The 18,485-nt window shown below is 44.1% G+C and overlaps 1 protein-coding gene across 1 annotated transcript in view; it reads right to left on the bottom strand.

The window, feature by feature from the left end:
* HIRA (histone cell cycle regulator) overlaps positions 1 to 18,485 on the bottom strand; it is a 63,966-nt gene that overhangs the window by 31,332 nt on the left and 14,149 nt on the right. Inside the window, exons 7-13 of the mRNA XM_070762863.1 lie at positions 17,421 to 17,516; positions 13,788 to 13,948; positions 11,646 to 11,813; positions 9,657 to 9,770; positions 8,384 to 8,454; positions 7,826 to 7,931; positions 4,529 to 4,756 (exon numbers count right to left, since the gene is read on the bottom strand). Of these exons, the coding sequence (XP_070618964.1) occupies positions 4,529 to 4,756; positions 7,826 to 7,931; positions 8,384 to 8,454; positions 9,657 to 9,770; positions 11,646 to 11,813; positions 13,788 to 13,948; positions 17,421 to 17,516 (944 nt within the window). The remainder of the gene's footprint in view (positions 1 to 4,528; positions 4,757 to 7,825; positions 7,932 to 8,383; positions 8,455 to 9,656; positions 9,771 to 11,645; positions 11,814 to 13,787; positions 13,949 to 17,420; positions 17,517 to 18,485) is intronic.

Below are 18,485 nucleotides of genomic sequence, written 5' to 3'. Positions count from 1 at the left end.
AAGAAGGAAGGAAGGAAGGAAGGAAGGAAGGAAAGAGTACCAGTAAAGAGAAGAAAGAAAGGAAGATAGGGATTGGAAAGAAGGAAAGAAGTAAGTGAGTAAGTAAGTAAGTAAGTAAGTAAGTAAGGAAGGAAGGAAGGAAGGAAGGAAGGAAAGAGTACCTGTAAAGAGAAGAAAGAAAGGGAGATAGGGATTGGAAAGAAGGAAAGAAGGAAGGAAGGAAGGAAGGAAGGAAGGAAGGAAGGAAGGAAGGAAAGAGTACCTGTAAAGAGAAGAAAGAAAGGGAGATAGGGATTGGAAAGAAGGAAAGAAGGAAGGAAGGAAGGAAGGAAAGAGTACCAGTAAAGAGAAGAAAGAAAGGGAGATAGGGATTGGAAAGAAGAAAAGAAGGAAGGAAGGAAGGAAGGAAGGAAGGAAGGAAGGAGTACCTGTAAAGAGAAGAAAGAAAGGGAGATAGGGATTGGAAAGAAGGAAAGAAGGAAGGAAGGAAGGAAGGAAGGAAGGAAAGAGTACCAGTAAAGAGAAGAAAGAAAGGGAGATAGGGATTGGAAAGAAGGAAAGAAGGAAGGAAGGAAGGAAGGAAGGAAGGAAGGAAGGAGTACCTGTAAAGAGAAGAAAGAAAGGGAGATAGGGATTGGAAAGAAGGAAAGAAGGAAGGAAGGAAGGAAGGAAGGAAGGAAAGAGTACCAGTAAAGAGAAGAAAGAAAGGGAGATAGGGATTGGAAAGAAGGAAAGAAGGAAGGAAGGAAGGAAGGAAGGAAGGAAAGAGTACCAGTAAAGAGAAGAAAGAAAGGAAGATAGGGATTGGAAAGAAGGAAAGAAGTAAGTGAGTAAGTAAGTAAGTAAGTAAGTAAGGAAGGAAGGAAGGAAGGAAGGAAGGAAGGAAGGAAGGAAGGAAAGAGTACCAGTAAAGAGAAGAAAGAAAGGGAGATAGGGATTGGAAAGAAGGAAAGAAGGAAGGAAGGAAGGAAGGAAGGAAGGAAAGAGTACCTGTAAAGAGAAGAAAGAAAGGAAGATAGGGATTGGAAGAAGGAAGGAAGGAAGGAAGGAAGGAAGGAAGGAAAGAGTACCAGTAAAGAGAAGAAAGAAAGGGAGATAGGGATTGGAAAGAAAGAAAGAAGGAAGGAAGGAAGGAAGGAAGGAAGGAAGGAAAGAGTACCTGTAAAGAGAAGAAAGAAAGGAAGATAGGGATTGGAAAGAAGGAAGGAAGGAAGGAAGGAAGGAAGGAAGGAAGGAAGGAAGGAAGGAAGGAAGGAAAGAGTACCAGTAAAGAGAAGAAAGAAAGGGAGATAGGGATTGGAAAGAAGGAAAGAAGGAAGGAAGGAAGGAAGGAAGGAAGGAAGGAAGGAAGGAAGGAAGGAAAGAGTACCTGTAAAGAGAAGAAAGAAAGGAAGATAGGGATTGGAAAGAAGGAAGGAAGGAAGGAAGGAAGGAAGGAAGGAAGGAAAGAGTACCAGTAAAGAGAAGAAAGAAAGGGAGATAGGGATTGGAAAGAAAGAAAGAAGGAAGGAAGGAAGGAAGGAAGGAAGGAAGGAAGGAAGGAAGGAAGGAAGGAAAGAGTACCTGTAAAGAGAAGAAAGACAGGGAGATAGGGATTGGAAAGAAGGAAAGAAGGAAGGAAGGAAGGAAAGAGTACCTGTAAAGAGAAGAAAGAAAGGGAGATAGGGATTGGAAAGAAGGAAGGAAGTAAGGAAGTAAGGAAGGAAGGAAGGAAGGAAGGAAGGAAGGAAGGAAGGAAAGAGTACCAGTAAAGAGAAGAAAGAAAGGAAGATAGGGATTGGAAAGAAGGAAAGAAGTAAGTGAGTGAGTAAGGAAGGAAGGAAGGAAGGAAGGAAGGAAGGAAGGAAGGAAGGAAAGAGTACCAGTAAAGAGAAGAAAGAAAGGGAGATAGGGATTGGAAAGAAGGAAAGAAGGAAGGAAGGAAGGAAGGAAGGAAGGAAGGAAGGAAGGAAGGAAGGAAAGAGTACCTGTAAAGAGAAGAAAGAAAGGGAGATAGGGATTGGAAAGAAGGAAGGAAGTAAGGAAGGAAGGAAGGAAGGAAGGAAGGAAGGAAGGAAGGAAGGAAGGAAGGAAAGAGTACCAGTAAAGAGAAGAAAGAAAGGGAGATAGGGATTGGAAAGAAGGAAAGAAGTAAGTGAGTGAGTAAGTAAGTAAGGAAGGAAGGAAGGAAGGAAAGAGTACCAGTAAAGAGAAGAAAGAAAGGGAGATAGGGATTGGAAAGAAGGAAAGAAGGAAGGAAGGAAGGAAGGAAGGAAGGAAAGAGTACCTGTAAAGAGAAGAAAGAAAGGGAGATAGGGATTGGAAAGAAGGAAAGAAGGAAGGAAGGAAGGAAGGAAGGAAGGAAGGAAGGAAGGAAGGAAGGAAGGAAAGAGTACCTGTAAAGAGAAGAAAGAAAGGGAGATAGGGATTGGAAAGAAGGAAAGAAGTAAGTAAGGAAGGAAGGAAGGAAGGAAGGAAGGAAGGAAGGAAGGAAGGAAGGAAGGAAAGAGTACCAGTAAAGAGAAGAAAGAAAGGAAGATAGGGATTGGAAAGAAGGAAAGAAGTAAGTGAGTGAGTGAGGAAGGAAGGAAGGAAGGAAGGAAGGAAGGAAAGAGTACCTGTAAAGAGAAGAAAGAAAGGGAGATAGGGATTGGAAAGAAGGAAGGAAGGAAGGAAGGAAGGAAGGAAGGAAGGAAGGAAGGAAAGAGTACCAGTAAAGAGAAGAAAGAAAGGAAGATAGGGATTGGAAAGAAGGAAAGAAGTAAGGAAGGAAGTAAGGAAGGAAGGAAGGAAGGAAGGAAGGAAGGAAAGAGTACCTGTAAAGAGAAGAAAGAAAGGGAGATAGGGATTGGAAAGAAGGAAGGAAGGAAGGAAGGAAGGAAGGAAGGAAGGAAGGAAGGAAGGAAGGAAAGAGTACCAGTAAAGAGAAGAAAGAAAGGGAGATAGGGATTGGAAAGAAGGAAAGAAGTAAGGAAGGAAGGAAGGAAGGAAGGAAGGAAAGAGTACCAGTAAAGAGAAGAAAGAAAGGGAGATAGGGATTGGAAAGAAGGAAAGAAGTAAGGAAGGAAGGAAGTAAGGAAGGAAGGAAAGAGTACCAGTAAAGAGAAGAAAGAAAGGGAGATAGGGATTGGAAAGAAGGAAAGAAGTAAGGAAGGAAGGAAGGAAGTAAGGAAGGAAGGAAGGAAGGAAGGAAAGAGTACCTGTAAAGAGAAGAAAGAAAGGGAGATAGGGATTGGAAAGAAGGAAGGAAGGAAGGAAGGAAGGAAGGAAGGAAAGAGTACCAGTAAAGAGAAGAAAGAAAGGGAGATAGGGATTGGAAAGAAGGAAAGAAGTAAGTGAGTGAGTAAGTAAGTAAGTAAGGAAGGAAGGAAGGAAGGAAGGAAGGAAGGAAAGAGTACCTGTAAAGAGAAGAAAGAAAGGGAGATAGGGATTGGAAAGAAGGAAAGAAGGAAGGAAGGAAGGAAGGAAGGAAGGAAAGAGTACCTGTAAAGAGAAGAAAGAAAGGGAGATAGGGATTGAAAGAAGGAAGGAAGTAAGGAAGTAAGGAAGTAAGGAAGGAAGGAAGGAAGGAAGGAAGGAAGGAAGGAAGGAAAGAGTACCAGTAAAGAGAAGAAAGAAAGGAAGATAGGGATTGGAAAGAAGGAAAGAAGTAAGTGAGTGAGTAAGGAAGGAAGGAAGGAAGGAAAGAGTACCTGTAAAGAGAAGAAAGAAAGGGAGATAGGGATTGGAAAGAAGGAAAGAAGGAAGGAAGGAAGGAAGGAAGGAAGGAAGGAAAGAGTACCAGTAAAGAGAAGAAAGAAAGGAAGATAGGGATTGGAAAGAAGGAAAGAAGTAAGTGAGTGAGTGAGTGAGTGAGTAAGGAAGGAAGGAAGGAAGGAAGGAAGGAAGGAAGGAAGGAAAGAGTACCTGTAAAGAGAAGAAAGAAAGGGAGATAGGGATTGGAAAGAAGGAAAGAAGTAAGGAAGGAAGGAAGGAAGGAAGGAAGGAAAGAGTACCAGCAAAGAGAAGAAAGAAAGGAAGATAGGGATTGGAAAGAAGGAAAGAAGTAAGTGAGTGAGTAAGGAAGGAAGGAAGGAAGGAAGGAAGGAAAGAGTACCTGTAAAGAGAAGAAAGAAAGGGAGATAGGGATTGGAAAGAAGGAAAGAAGGAAGGGAGGGAGGGAGGAAGGCCTGTAAAGAGAGAAGTAAAGAGAAGACAGAGAGAAAGAGAGATAGGAATAGGAGAAGGAAGGAAGGAAGGAAGGAAGGAAGGAATACCTGTAAAGAGAAAACAGAGAGAAAGAAAGATAGGAATAGGAAGGGAAGGAGGGAGGGAGTTACCTATACCTATGACATATAATGAGAGGAAGAGAGATAGGAAAGTGGGAAAGAAAGAAAGGAAGGAAGGAAGGAAGGAAGGAAGGAAGGAAGGAAGGAAGGAAGACCATCTTCTATCAAAGAGGCATCAGATCTTCCATGGCTGCATGGCATGACATTTATACTGTATTTTATCATCAGTTCATCAAAAAAAGAAGGACCAAGGAATGGAAGCAGGCAGAGGAAATCGCTACCTTTCGAATGTCCTCTAAGCTTTCTCCATTCACCATGCTGGCCAGCTTAGGCGCCGTTATCGTTGCTCCCAAACCCACTCCGTCCCTGAGGGCTTCGTTCTTCTTCTCCACTTGCTGCTGCCTTTGTTGATACTTCAGCATTTCCGGATTCTCGATAATGGCCGTTGAGAGATGCGCCTCTGTCATGATAGCTAAACTTTTACCGTACGTCGACTGGTGGATGTTGCTCTGAAAGGGGAAAAAGCAGCCGAACGTAAGATCAGACTGTTGGCCCATGTAGGCCAGGGCCATAGTTCCCTCTAAGCTGAGCAGTGAGCAATCGCTCACTTAAAAACCATCATCAACTCAGAGTTTTCCAAACCTGCCCAGAAGCCGAGAGGGAAAGAGTGAGAGGGAAGGAGAGAGAGAGGAAGAGAGGAAGAGAGAGGAACAGATAGAAAAAAGAGAGGAAGGAAAAGAGAAAGAAAAAGAATGGGAGGAAGGAAGAGAGAAAGAAAATCAAAATTTAGTTTGAAACTAGCTCAACTATTTAAGTGGCATTTTGATATTGATAGAGTTGCCCTATTATGAGCTCACTGTTATAGACACACAGTACAGTATTTTATTTTGAAATTCTCTGAGGCAAAACAGGGTGGGTTTTTTGTTTGTTTGTTTGTTTGTTTGTTTATTATTTCTGTGCCGCCCAGTCCCGAAGGGACTGCCGCTCAGACACTATACTTTTCCGCCCACCGCCCCCCAAAATTAGAGGGAACACTGGCCAGGGGTGTCAACTTCAAGGGCCTGGGGCCCAGATCTGCCCCACGGGATGGCCTGTGGTCCCCCCAGCCAGATCGGCCCACGGTGCCTCTGCCAGCACAAATGGAGCATGGGAGAGTCGCATGCAGCCCTCTCAGGCTGTTTTCAGCCATGACAGCCTCCTGCATCCCTCTGCCAGCAAAAATGGGAGTCCAAGAGGCCGTCACAGCCAAAAATGGAGAGTTCAGGAGCCCGTTTTCGAAGGCAGAACATGCGGACCACCAAAGGTGTCCACAACACCAGCAACATCAAATGCTGCGGCCTGCCAGCGGAGCTGGCGACAGTCTCGGACAATGAGGAGGTTAGGGAGGAATATGGGCTAATCCTAGAGTCTGGGGAAGGCTCTGATGAGTGCAGACATGGGGCCAGGGCCGTCCGACAGTTATCAGCTGCCGTCGGAGATAAATGGGGCTGAAGAACAGCTGGAGCCTGTTCCCATGTACGCATGCACAGAACTATCAAGAGAAGGGAACAATTCTCCGGGTCCCGTCGACTAAACAATGTCATTTGGCGGGACCCAGGGGAAGAGCCTTCTCTGTGGTGGCCCCGACCCTCTGGAACCAACTCCCCCCAGAGATCAGAATTGCCCCCACCCTCCTCGCCTTTCGTAAGCTCCTTAAAACCCACCTTTGTCGTCAGGCATGGGGGAATTGAGATATTCCCTTCCCCCTAGGCCTATACAATTTATGCATGGTATGTTTGTGTGTATGTTTGGTTTTTTAAATAAGGGTTTTTAAAATTATTTTAAATATTAGATTTGTTACATGTTGTTTCATTATTGTTGTTAGCCGCCCCGAATCTACGGAGAGGGGCGGCATACAAATCTAATAAATAAATAAATAAATAAATAAATAAATAAATAAATAAATAAATAAATAAATAAATAAATAAATAAATAAATAAATAAATAAATAAATAAATAAACAAACAAACAAACAAACAAACAAACAAACAAACAAACAAACAAAGGTTGACTCGGGTTTAAAAGCACAAAGGGATGCTGAATGGCCACTCCCATAGGAAATAAGTACAGTGGTACCTCGACATACGAGTCTAATTTGTTCCAGACCCGAGCTCGTATGTCGATCAACTCGCATCTCGAACGAATGCCTTTGTTTTTCACGCCGAGATAACTGGAAGCATGGAATTCTTGCGCCACCTAGTGGAAGCTCGGCTCATATCCCGAATTTGAGCTCAGGTGTTGAATAGAAATTTTGCTCGCATCTCGGCTCGTAACTTGGAAAACTCGCATGTGGAGCAGCTCGTATCTAGAGGTACTACTGTAGGAGCAAAAGGGGAGTGTTGTTTTCAGGAGACAATTACTTCATTTGTGTGAAGATTTGCTTATCTGAATTGTGCCTCCTTGCCAAGTATTTCCTTGTTCCGTGTTGCACCAAGAAGCTACTGGCCTGGCAACTATCCAAGGACTGATAAGGTCTGTGTTTGCAACTCACCCTTGAAAGACTATTTGCCGGGGCTTTGCTGGATGTGAATGCTAGGAATTCACCTTAGCCAAATAAAAAGGGGTTTCTCAAGACAAGGAGTCTGGTGATTTGGTGAAGCTTAGACCAGAACATCAAGCTGGCCACGTCCCCCTCCCTCTCGGTCAAATGCAACCCCGATGTGGCCCTCCATGAAATTGAGTTTAACACCCTTGATCGAGGCAGTCCGAAAATATTTTAAAAAGAAAGAAAGAAGAGGAAGAGGAGGAGGACGAGGACGAGGAAGGAGAAAGAGGAGAAGGAGAAGAAGAAGGAGGAGGAGGAGGAGAAGGAAGAAGGAAGGAGAAGGAGAAGGAGAAGGAGAAGAAGAAGGAAGGAAGGAGAAGGAAGAAGGAAGAAGAAGGAAGGAGAAGGAGAAGGAAGAAGAAGGAAGGAGAAGGAGAAGGAGAAGGAGAAGGAAGAAGAAGGAGAAGGAGGAGAAGGAAGGAGAAGGAGAAGGAGGAGAAGGAGAAGGAGAAGAAGAAGAAGAAGAAGAAGAAGAAGAAGAAGAAGAAGAAGAAGAAGAAGAAGAAGAAGGAAGGAGAAGGAAGGAGAAGGAAGAAGAAGGAAGGAGAAGGAAGAAGAAGGAAGGAGAAGGAGAAGGAGAAGGAAGAAGAAGGAAGGAGAAGAAGAAGAAGAAGAAGAAGAAGAAGGAGGAGGAGGAGGAGGAGAAGGAAGGAGAAGGAAGGAGAAGGAAGGAGAAGGAGAAGAAGGAAGGAGAAGGAGAAGGAGGAGGAGAAGAAGAAGAAGGAAGGAAGGAGAAGGAAGAAGAAGGAAGGAGAAGGAAGGAGAAGGAGAAGGAAGAAGAAGGAAGGAGAAGGAGAAGGAGGAGGAGGAGGAGGAGGAGGAGGAGGAGGAGGAGGAGGAGGAGAAGAAGAAGAAGAAGAAGAAGAAGAAGAAGAAGAAGAAGAAGAAGAAGAAGAAGAAGAAGAAGAAGAAGAAGAAGAAGAATTCTTTATTGGCTAGCATTCTAGCCAATAAATAAATTCTAGCCAAGAATTCTGAAAGGTCAGCTAGCCACCTTTTCTTCCTCGCTTAGGGGGTCTCCAAGCTCGTCTTGGGAAAAATCCAGAAATGCCACAGATCCATCCATGGAGCACACTAAAATGCCCAGGCCATTCAAAGTCCTGAAGGAGGATAAACCAAGAAAAAAATATTATGGAGATTCTCAGTCATCCAGGTCATTCTTTTTCTTCTCCTTATCCCCTATCCATCATCGGATGTTGGCGATTCTATTTTGATCAACAGTCGCATAAAAATCAGCTGCCCCCAGAGAGCCGTACTGCCCCCTCCCTCCTAGCCTTCCAGAGAGCTATGAAAACCTGGCTCTGCTGGAAGTCCTGAGGCTGTTGAGCAATACGATCTGGAATGTATGAATGATTTTATTTTCTGGAGTTTTAATTGGTTTTATATTGTCTGAATTGTTGCACGCCACCCAGAGTCCAGGAGGAGCAAGGCAGCCTATAAATCCAATCAATCAATCAATCAATCAATCATTCAAATGTAAATCAAGATAATAGAAAGCTGTAAAAGTGGTATTGTGATTTTAAATGTAAAAAAAAAACTTAACGCAACTTACCATGAAATATCCATGATGGACTTGTCAAACAGCTCATGTATGACGACTAACGGCCTTTTTAGACACGTCAGCTAAAAACAAAATTACGGGTATATGAGTATCGTAAAAGGAGTCTCAGTCCAAAGATTTAATGACATATTTCATTGATCATACATTTAGCACACATACGAATGTCCAAGTGCCGCCTCTATATTGGTTGAGGCAGGCAGGATTCCCTTGGGTACCATTTGTTGGGGGTCAAAATTTAAGCAAATTGACGGGAACCTGCAGCCTTCAAATCATCTAATCCTAACTAGCGCACGCATCCATTCACTTTTGGCCCGCGAACCCAAAAAGGTTCGCCATCACTGCCCTGGACCATTTCATACAAGTGACAACAACCATGGCAACTTTTGAGACTGGTGGACTTCAACACCCAGAATTCCCCAGCCAGCCATGCTGGGAACTGAAGTCCGCAAGTGTTGCAGTATAGCATGAAATATGTTAGAATAGGATAGTATTATCATTATATATCTGGACCTCTAGCATAAAAATACCCTGCTTACCCTGATTCTATAACCCAGGACAGGAAGGGCACTAACCTGCCTAATCTGCATTCCTGGCAATTACAACAGGGAAACAAAAGGGCTCAAATAAATATCTCACAAAGTTTTCACCACTCCAGACAGGACGTTATTAGGATCAAAGGGGGGGGGGGGGGATTTACATTGCCTGAAGCATACAACAGGAGGACAGGGTGATTAAGGAAGATTAGTGAGATAAGGAAGAAGACTTCAGAGAAATTAGGTGTGAGGAACATCTGCTCTTGGGAAGAGTTTTCTAGGAAATTGTTTCTTGATATCTATGGGAAAAGGAAGAACTCAAAAGATACGTTTGAAGTTATGTTATTGGATGTATCATTTGACATGTATATGTAATTATCCCCCATTTCCTTATGTTCCCAAATAAAAAGGGGTACATGGCTCTACACCATGTCACTTCACCCAGAGAGAGAATGTGTCCAGTTTTTCTTTCTAGGATTCGCGTTTGTGAGTGACCCCACACGGCTGGGTTGCACTTAGCCCCTTTTTGACGACATTGTCTTCACTAAGGACTTTGACAGCATCCGCACCCAAGTCTTAAAAGTTGCCAAGGTTGGAGACCTTTCACTTAAAACGTCGCCCCAAGAAGGTGGGCCAAAAGATTTTGATCTCTTCCTAGGGAAATGGATGGAAAAAGACGAGACATGCAAAAGGCCACCTACCCCTTAAATCTGACCCAGCCTGTTACTTACCCAGACAGATAGAGACCGGTCTTTGCTCCCAACTGCACAACAACAATAAGGGCAGCTCGGTTTGGTGGAACTGCCGTTCTTTTGTTTCTTTTTAAAGATTTTTGGATTGAATTTCTAGGGGGGGGGAAATAAGTTTTTTTTAAAAAAACACCGGTACTTTTTTCATTATTATTTTATAAACACAGAAACATGACATAACATACAAACGTAAAATGTTAGGAATCTTAATAATTAAGTTCTTGTCTTAATGATAGCCTAAGATTAGTCCACAAAATTTCATATACATGTACCGTAAATATTTATCATTCTTTTTTCTATTATTTATTCCTTCTATGTGTTCTTCTATATACAAATATCTATTTTCTGGTTTATTTTATCCTATTTCTAACATCTCCCTTATGAATTAATTCAGTACATATTGTCTCTTCACTTTAAAAAAATAAAAAAAAATAAAAAAAATACTTTCAGGCTTTTTTTCAGTCCATTTGGGGGCGGGGTGTGGTAGGTTTGGCCCATTTTGGAGACTTCTTTCAGGCTGTTTATTGAGGCTTTTTGGATGGCTTTTTAGGCTTTTTCTGAACCATTTCGAGGCTTTTTCCGGCCCTTTCTTGAGGCTTTCTCCGACCTTTTGGGGGGCTTTTTCCAGCCTGTTTTTGAGGCTTTTATCGGGCCTCTTTTTGGCCTTTTAAGACCTATTTTTGGCTTGTATTGCAGGCTTTTTTCAGCCCTGAAAATGGATCTTTCTTTGGGCCTCTTTTTGGCCTCTTAGACCGATTTATGGCCTGTTTTGCAGGCTTTTTTCAGCCCTGAAAATGGATCTTTTTGGGGCCTCTTTTTGGCCTTTTTAGACCTATTTTGCAAGCTTTTTTCAGCCCTGAAAATGGATCTTTTTTCGGGCCTCTTTTTGGCCTTTATAGACCTATTTTTGGCCTGTTTTTCAGGCTTTTTTCAGCCCTGAAAATTGATCTTTTTGATCCATTTTCAGGGCTGAAAAAAGCCTGCCAAACAGGCCAAAAATAGATCTAAAAAGGCCAAAAAGAAGCCTGAAAAAAGCCTCAAAAACAGGCTGGAAAAAGCCCCCAAAAGGTCAGAGAAAGCCTCAAGAAAGGGGGGGGGGGGGAAGCCTCGAAATGGTTTGGGCTGGAAATGGGTTGCAGAGGCCAAAAACCTTTTTTGGGTGTTGTTTTTCCTCTTCTAAATTTAAGTGAGTCTTATAATTAGGTGCCTCTTATAGTCTGAAAAATATGGTAAATTGTTTTATGACGCCTGCCTCCCCTGTAAGGCGCCTCCCTTAATTATGAAACACCCCCAACCATAGTTCCCTCTAAGCTGAGCAGTGAGCAATCGCTCACTTAAAAATCATCATCAACTCAGAGTTTTCCAAACCTGCCCAGAAGCCGAGAGGGAAAGAGTGAGAGGGAAGGAGAGAGAGAGGAAGAGAGGAAGAGAGAGAAACAGATAGAAAAAAGAGAGGAAGGAAAAGAGAAAAAAAAGAATGGGAGTAAGGAAGAGAGAAAGAAAATCAAAATCTAGTTTGAAACTAGCTCAACTATTTAAGTGGCATTTTGATATTGATAGAGTTGCCCTATTATGAGCTCACTGTTATAGACACACAGTACAGTATTTTATTTTGAAATTCTCTTGAGGCAAAACAGGGTGGGTTTTTTATTTGTCTGTCTGTCTGTCTGTGTCTGTCTGTCTGTCTGTCTGTCTGTCTGTCTGTCTGTCTGTCTGTCTGTCTGTCTGTCTGTCTATCTATCTATCTATCTATCTATCTATCTATCTATCTAATAATTATTTCTGTGCCGCCCAGTCCCGAAGGGACTGCCGCTCAGACACTATACTTTTCCGCCCACCCCCCAAAAAAATTAGAGGGAACACTGCCCCCAACCCCTTGAGCAGGATTTCTTTCAAAGCCTGACTTATCATCATTTTCTTTGGAGCAGTCAACTTGGGAGCGATCTACATTCTGGACGGGAGAGAACTCACCACTACTGTCACTGCTTTGCGGTGGCCGACGAAATCCATGTTAGTTTTCCACCCGTCCCTCTCGATGATCTGGGCGGTGGGCCCAGAATTATTCATGGCATGAGCCGAGACCAGGTAATGCCCATCGGGAGACCAGCTGATGCGCAAGACATGTGTCGTGCCTCCACACTGGAAGAGAATGACAGCTTGAAAAAATCGCCAAGCGATGGAAGGGTTATACATAAAATACGCGAATGTGCAGACATGTGTACAGGCTCACTTTTGGAAATGAAATATAATTTGGTGTGTTTGAGCGCGGGGCCTTAAATACCATCACTGACAGTTTATTGGCAACCAGTGTAGAGATCTACGTGAGGCCGACACATGGGATGAACTGGAGAGGTTTAGAACCTCCTGGACGGCACTACAGTGGTACATCTACCTAGGAACGCCTCTACTTTTCTAGATAAGAACCAGGTGTTCAAGATTTTTTTGCCTCTTCTCAATAACTACTTTCCACTTAAGAACCCGAGCCCGGAAAAATTTCCCAGGAAATTTGAGAGCGGCATGAAGGCCCGACCAGTTTCCTGCCATTCCCCCTTTAATTCTGGCCATCTCGGGCTTTTCTGGGCTGCCAGAGGAGCCTTTCAGTGGCGCTTAAGGAGGCTTTGGCAGTCCAGAGTGAATGGAGCGTTTTCCTTTCTCTGGGCGCTTGGAGAGGGAATAAACCACTTCGCTGTGGTGACTCCCTCGCGCTGCCTCCCATACAAATGGCGCGAGGTTGCCTCCCGCAGCGTCTGGGTGCAGAAAGGCAAAAGGGGGCACTTTACCCCAGCTGGATCAACTTGGCTTCAGCCAAACCGAGGAGTCACCACAGGCGCCGGCTACAAAGCAAGCGTGCGAGAGAAGAGTCTCCGGAGTGGGGCGGCATATAAATCCAATCAATCAATCAATCAATCAATCATAAAATAAATAAATAAATAAATAAATAAATAAATAAGGAGAGCCCTTCAGCATGGGAAGGAAGAGGAAGCAGGTAGCAGCAGCAGCTGCATTTAGGTCAAAGGAGAGGGAGGTTCCCCCCTCTCGCCCACCTGGGTTTCTCTCTCTGGCACAGTGTATGGGAGGCAGCATCGTGCTGGGTGTATGGGAAGCGCGTGCTCCTCCTCATTGCCTAAGAGTCCCTCTTTTTTTTTAAAAAGCCTTAAAGTTTTGGATTTTTTTTATTCCCCTCACCTCACCTTCTTCCTTCAGCAGCGACTGTCCTCCTCCTCCTCCTCTTCTTCCTCCTCCTCCTCCCACCCAAATTCCAAACTTTTATTTCTTTCTTAATGGGTTTGCAGGCATTATTTGCTTTTGCATTGATTCCCATGGGAAAAATTGCTTCTACTTACAAACCTTTCTACTTAAGAACCTGGTCATGGAACGAATTAAATTCTTAAGTAGAGGTACCACTGTATTTTGGATAATGGGCATAGTGAACAAGATGGCAAGCCTTGGTATCTGATTCCTAAACAAAACAGTGCTGCGGAGTTTGAACGTAACCGCTCTGTGCAACTTTTTAAAGCAGCTGGGTCTCTCCACTATGACAGCGACAGCGAACCTTTTCAGCCGAAAAGTTTGTGCGGAAACTTCGTGCTTGTGTGTATGCTCATCGGGGCCATGCTCCGGAAAAGCCAAACTTTTAGCGGGCACGAACAACCGAAGATCAGCCGGCCAGCGCGCATGCACAGGCTGGTTTTCAGCACTGCTGCATGCGTGAAGGGAACACGCTCCAGAAAAGCCGAACTTCTGGGTTCTGGTGCGCATGCATACCACGCGCGTGAAGGATAGCATGATTGTGAGCCGCTCCGAGACTCCGGAGAGGGGCGGCATACAAATCTAATAAATAAATAAATGATTGTGACACATTCATGCACTCCAAAAACCCGGAAGACAAACTGGCAAAGCTGCGCATGCCAGGCCGCATGGCTTCGTGTGCCACTTTGGGCAGGCGTGCCATAGGCTCGCCATCACAGCACTATGAGATTCCAGGAAAAGATGCAGCTGCTTTAAAGAGTTCCAGGCAGGTTAGTGTTTTGAAACTGACTTGGAAGCCTGACTGCGGAAGGACGGAACGATGCACGGGGAAAAAGTTAAGCTCATCGTTATCGCAATACGTACTTCGTCAAAAGGTTTGGTAATGCTGGTTTCTAGCTGCCAGTCCATAGTACGCCAGACTTTCAAACTTCGGTCATCAGCTTGAGAGGCAATATATTTTCCAACAGGGTCCCAAGTGAGCCCCTTAACCAGGCCGGAGTGACCTTTCAGAGTGGCAAGGATTTCTGCAGGAGGATGACAAAAAAGAGTGTGGAAAGGGCTGGTTAGCAGAAATGCTTTGGATTAAAGCAGGAGACAGGATCTTCACACATGGAGAAGGTCAATTCAATCAGTAGTGGGCTCCTTAACAGGGAATTTTGAGATTCAATTTTTTAAAATTAATTTTAGCAAAGCATCAAACACAAAAATATAAAGCAAAATGAAGATGAAACAGAGGAGGAAAAGGAGAAGAGAGAAAAGTGTAGTGGGGGGCAGGAAAAACCAAACATTGACTTCTGAGTCCTTTTGATGCAGTAGAATAGGACAATAACATGAAACCTCGACTTCTTTCTTACTTACTTACTTACTTACTTACTTACTTACTTACTTACTTACTTACTTACTTACTTACTTACTTACTCGATTTTTATGCCGCCCTTCTCCTTAGACTCAGGGCGGCTTACAACATGTTAGCAATAGCACTTTTGTTAACAGAGCTAGGCTATTGCCCCCACAATCCGGGTCCTCATTTTACCCACCTCGGAAGGATGGAAGGCTGAGTCAACCTTGAGCCGGTGATGAGATTTGAACCGCTGACCTGCAGATCTAGCAGTCAGTTTCCGTGGCCTGCAGTGCAGCACTCTACCTGCTGCGCCACCCCGGCCCATTTACTTTTATATAATAGAATGAAGTAGCAATTTCTGTAACACCTAATAACAATAACACTTAGACTTAGATACCGATTCACAGTGATTTTACAGCCCTCTATAAGAGGTTTACAGAGTCAGCCTCTTGCCCCCAGCAATCTAAGTCCTCATTTTACCAACCTCAGAAGGAGTCAACCTTGAGCTAGTGAGGATCGAACTGCTGGCAGTGGGCAGAGTCGGTCTGCAATACTGCATTCTAACTATTGTGAACCATGAATGGATGAATAGATGGAAGGAAAGAAGGAATAGCAATAACACTTAGACTTATATACAGCTTTACAGCCCTCTCTAAGCGGTTTACAGACTAAGCATCTTGGGTCCTCATTCTACCAGTCTTGGAAAGAAGGAAGTCTGAGTCAACCTGCAGCCTGTCAGCATTAAATTGCTGATAGTGGGCAGTATTAGCCTGCAATATTGCATTTTTACCACTGCACCACGAAGGGAGGGAGCAAAGAAAGAGCAATACAATAGCAATAGCAATCAGAATAACCCTTAGACTTATATACCGCTCTGCAATGCTTTGGAGACCCCTCTAAGCAGTTTACAGAATCAGCCCTATGGTCCCCAAACAATCTGGGTCCTCATTTGATCCACCTCGGAAGGATGGAAGACTGAATCAACCTTGAGCCTGGGGAAATTCGAACTGCCAAATTTCAGGCAGCAGAAGTACCCTGCAGTACTGCACTCTAACCACTGCGCCACCGTGGCTCTTATCTATCTATAAACCAATCAGCAAACTCCAAAATCAACAGATCATTTCCCACCAGTGATGGGCTACCAAACTTTTTACTACCACATCTTTCAGTGCAAATTGGGTCCTCTGGGGTGGAGCTCCCTTTCTGCTACCCACTGCGCCCCCCCCACAATCCACCCGTTTTCCACCCACCCCTACCTCAAGCAGAAAGTCCAAAAGTGGTTTCCAAGTACAGTGATACCTCGTCTTACAAACCCCTCATCATACAAATTTTTCGAGATACAAACCCAGGGTTTAAGATTTTTTTGCTTCTTCTTACAAACTATTTTCACCTTACAAACCCACCGCCACCACTGTGATGCACCGCCTCCGGACTTCCATTGCCAGCAAAGCACCTGTTTTTGTGCTGCTGGGATTCCCCTGAGGCTCCCCTCCATGGGAAACACCACCTCCGGACTTCTGTGTTTTTGCGATGTTGCAAGGGAATACCAGCAGCGCAAAAACAGGCGCTTCGCTGGCAACAGAAGTCCGGAGGTGGGGTTTCCCAGCGAGGGGCGCCTCAGTGAAATTGCAGCATCGCAAAAACACAGAGGTCCAGAGGTGGGGTTTCTCATGGAGGGGAGCCTCAGGGGAATCCCAGCAGTGTAAAAACGGGTGCTTCGGCTGGCAAAAGGGGTGAATTTTGGGCTTTCATGCATTAATTGCTTTTCCATTGATTTCTATGGGAAACATTGTTTCGTCTTACAAACTTTTCACCTTAAGAACCTCGTCCCAGAACCAATTAAGTTTGTAAGACAAGGTATCACTGTATGTTGTAATCATAGGTTCTTAGTCACTGAATGCTGGGATAGGATATCACCGAAGGGTGATGTTTTAGCCTAATTGGGTGCCGAATAAAACCTTATTCCTCCTCCATAGAAATAAAATCCAGGCTGAATGGCAAGCTGCAAAATCCATGATCACGTGGAAAATAATTAACTTGATATACAGCATGAAGATAACGTAGAGCTAACTTCCATATAAGGAAACATGTGCCTTATTCTCATTCCTTTGCCAATCACTAGTAAACACACAATCCAGGAAAAGGCAATGAATGGAGCTTCCGTTAATTATCTATAGGGAAGCCACGAGGAGGTTGCCTTATACAGTCCATGACTGAATGGTAGTTGGGGGATGGCTTAATGTATGTGGCGTTCGCGGATTGGTTATTCTGTACCACATAGAAACATAGAAACATAGAAGTCTGACGGCAGAAAAAGACCTCATGGTCCATCTAGTCTGCCCTTATACTATTTCCTGTATTTTATCTTACAATGGATATATGTTTATCCCAGGCATGTTTAAATTCAGTTACTGTGGATTTACCAACCACGTCTGCTGGAAGTTTGTTCCAAGGACCTACTACTCTTTCAGTAAAATAATATTTTCTTATGTTGCTTTTGATCTTTCCCCCAACTAACTTCAGATTGTGTCCCCTTGTTCTTGTGTTCACTTTCCTATTAAAAACACTTACTCCTGGACCTTATTTAACCCTTTAATATATTTAAATGTTTCGATCATGTCCCTCCTTTCCCTTCTGTCCTCCAGACTATACAGATTGAGTTCATTAAGTCTTTCCTGATATGTTTTATGCTTAAGACCTTCCACCATTCTTGTAGCCCGTCTTTGGACCTGTTCAATTTTGTCAATATCTTTTTGTAGGTGAGGTCTCCAGAACTGAACACAGTATTCCAAATGTGGTCTCACCAGCATTCTATATAGCGGGATCATAATCTCCCTCTTCCTGCTTGTTATACCTCTAGCTATGCAGCCAAGCATCCTACTTGCTTTCCCTACCGCCTGACTGCACTGTTCACCCATTTTGAGACTGTCAGAAATCACTACCCCTAAATCCTTTTCTTTTGAAGTATTTGCTAACACAGAACATGTCAGGAAAAGTGAAATACAATAAAAGGAGCGATCTCGATTCAATCGAGGCCGTCTCACCGAGAAAATCTTCTCCGTTGCTTCATTTTGATGTGGCAATTATGGCATCCTGTGCCTTCCTAGAGGTCGGCCCACTGGGGAAGGGCTGTTTCCTTTCACAAGTATACTTACCAGGGAATTTGAGAGCATTCCAGATCACGACCGTGTTGTCCACGCTGCAGGAGGCTAGCCAAGCATCATGAGGCGACCACGCCACATCCATAACGTCTACGTGGAAGTGTTAAAAACATGGTAGATATGAATTCCAGGGACAGCATCCGGCCCAAAACAATTAATCAAGTGACAGTAGGACAGTAAGGACACTGCAATGGGTTGTAAATGCAAACCGGTAGCCTAGCGCCCAAATTAGGGTCATGTGACAGCCAGGGTGGTAGTGTGAGGACAGGCTGTGAGTCACTCTTGGAACTTTGAACCATCATTGAACAAATGGTCAAAGGTCACATGGGCTCTTCTTCACAGAAACCTGGTAAGGAAAGGCAGGCCGAGACCACGATCAAAACACTGAGCAGGCGTAAGTGACTGATGGAGGGGAGGACTAATATTGCTGTTTGTATTCTGATAGACCGGGGGTGTCCAAATTTGGAAACTTTGCGAACTTCAACTCCCAGAATTCCTCAGCCAGCCCGGGGAATGGAAGCCCACAAGCCGTAAAGTTGCCAAGCTTGGAGACACCCTACCGTAGACCATCTGAGTAAACTAACACAGGTAGACGTATGGCCACAATGTCGTTAAGCGAGACATTTGTTAAGGGAGCTTTTGCTCCCGTTTTGCCGCCTTTCTTATTGCTGTTAAGTGATCCCTGCAGTTGATAAAGTAGGAACCCGGCAGAGGCAGAGGCAGAGGCTCAGCCAGGGCCTTCGGAACCTCCAGCACTTGATGAGGAAGAAGAGGCTTCTCCTCTTCTTAATGCAAGAGCATGCAGAGCTGCCAAAAGGCAGGAGGGTTTACTCCAGGGAGGTCTCCTCGAGAGTAAGACTTGGGGGTAATTGGCCACTGCCCTAGTTTACTTAAGGAAAGCAGCTGCATCTCTGCAGGAAACAGCCTTTGAAAATCATGTGTATGTTGTGTGTTGCTTCTTGTCTGGAAAATCTCTGCTCTGCTCATCTGCTTCAGTTTGTTTATTGAAGACAACTTCTGGGCATTTTGCCAAACTTCACCAGCTGTCAAAGACTAATT

Source organism: Erythrolamprus reginae, chromosome 10 (genome assembly GCF_031021105.1).
Source record: "Erythrolamprus reginae isolate rEryReg1 chromosome 10, rEryReg1.hap1, whole genome shotgun sequence".
Classification (NCBI taxonomy): Eukaryota; Metazoa; Chordata; class Lepidosauria; order Squamata; family Dipsadidae; genus Erythrolamprus; species Erythrolamprus reginae.
Note: the sequence above shows the minus strand (reverse complement) of the source record. Positions and strands in the feature narration are given on the sequence as shown.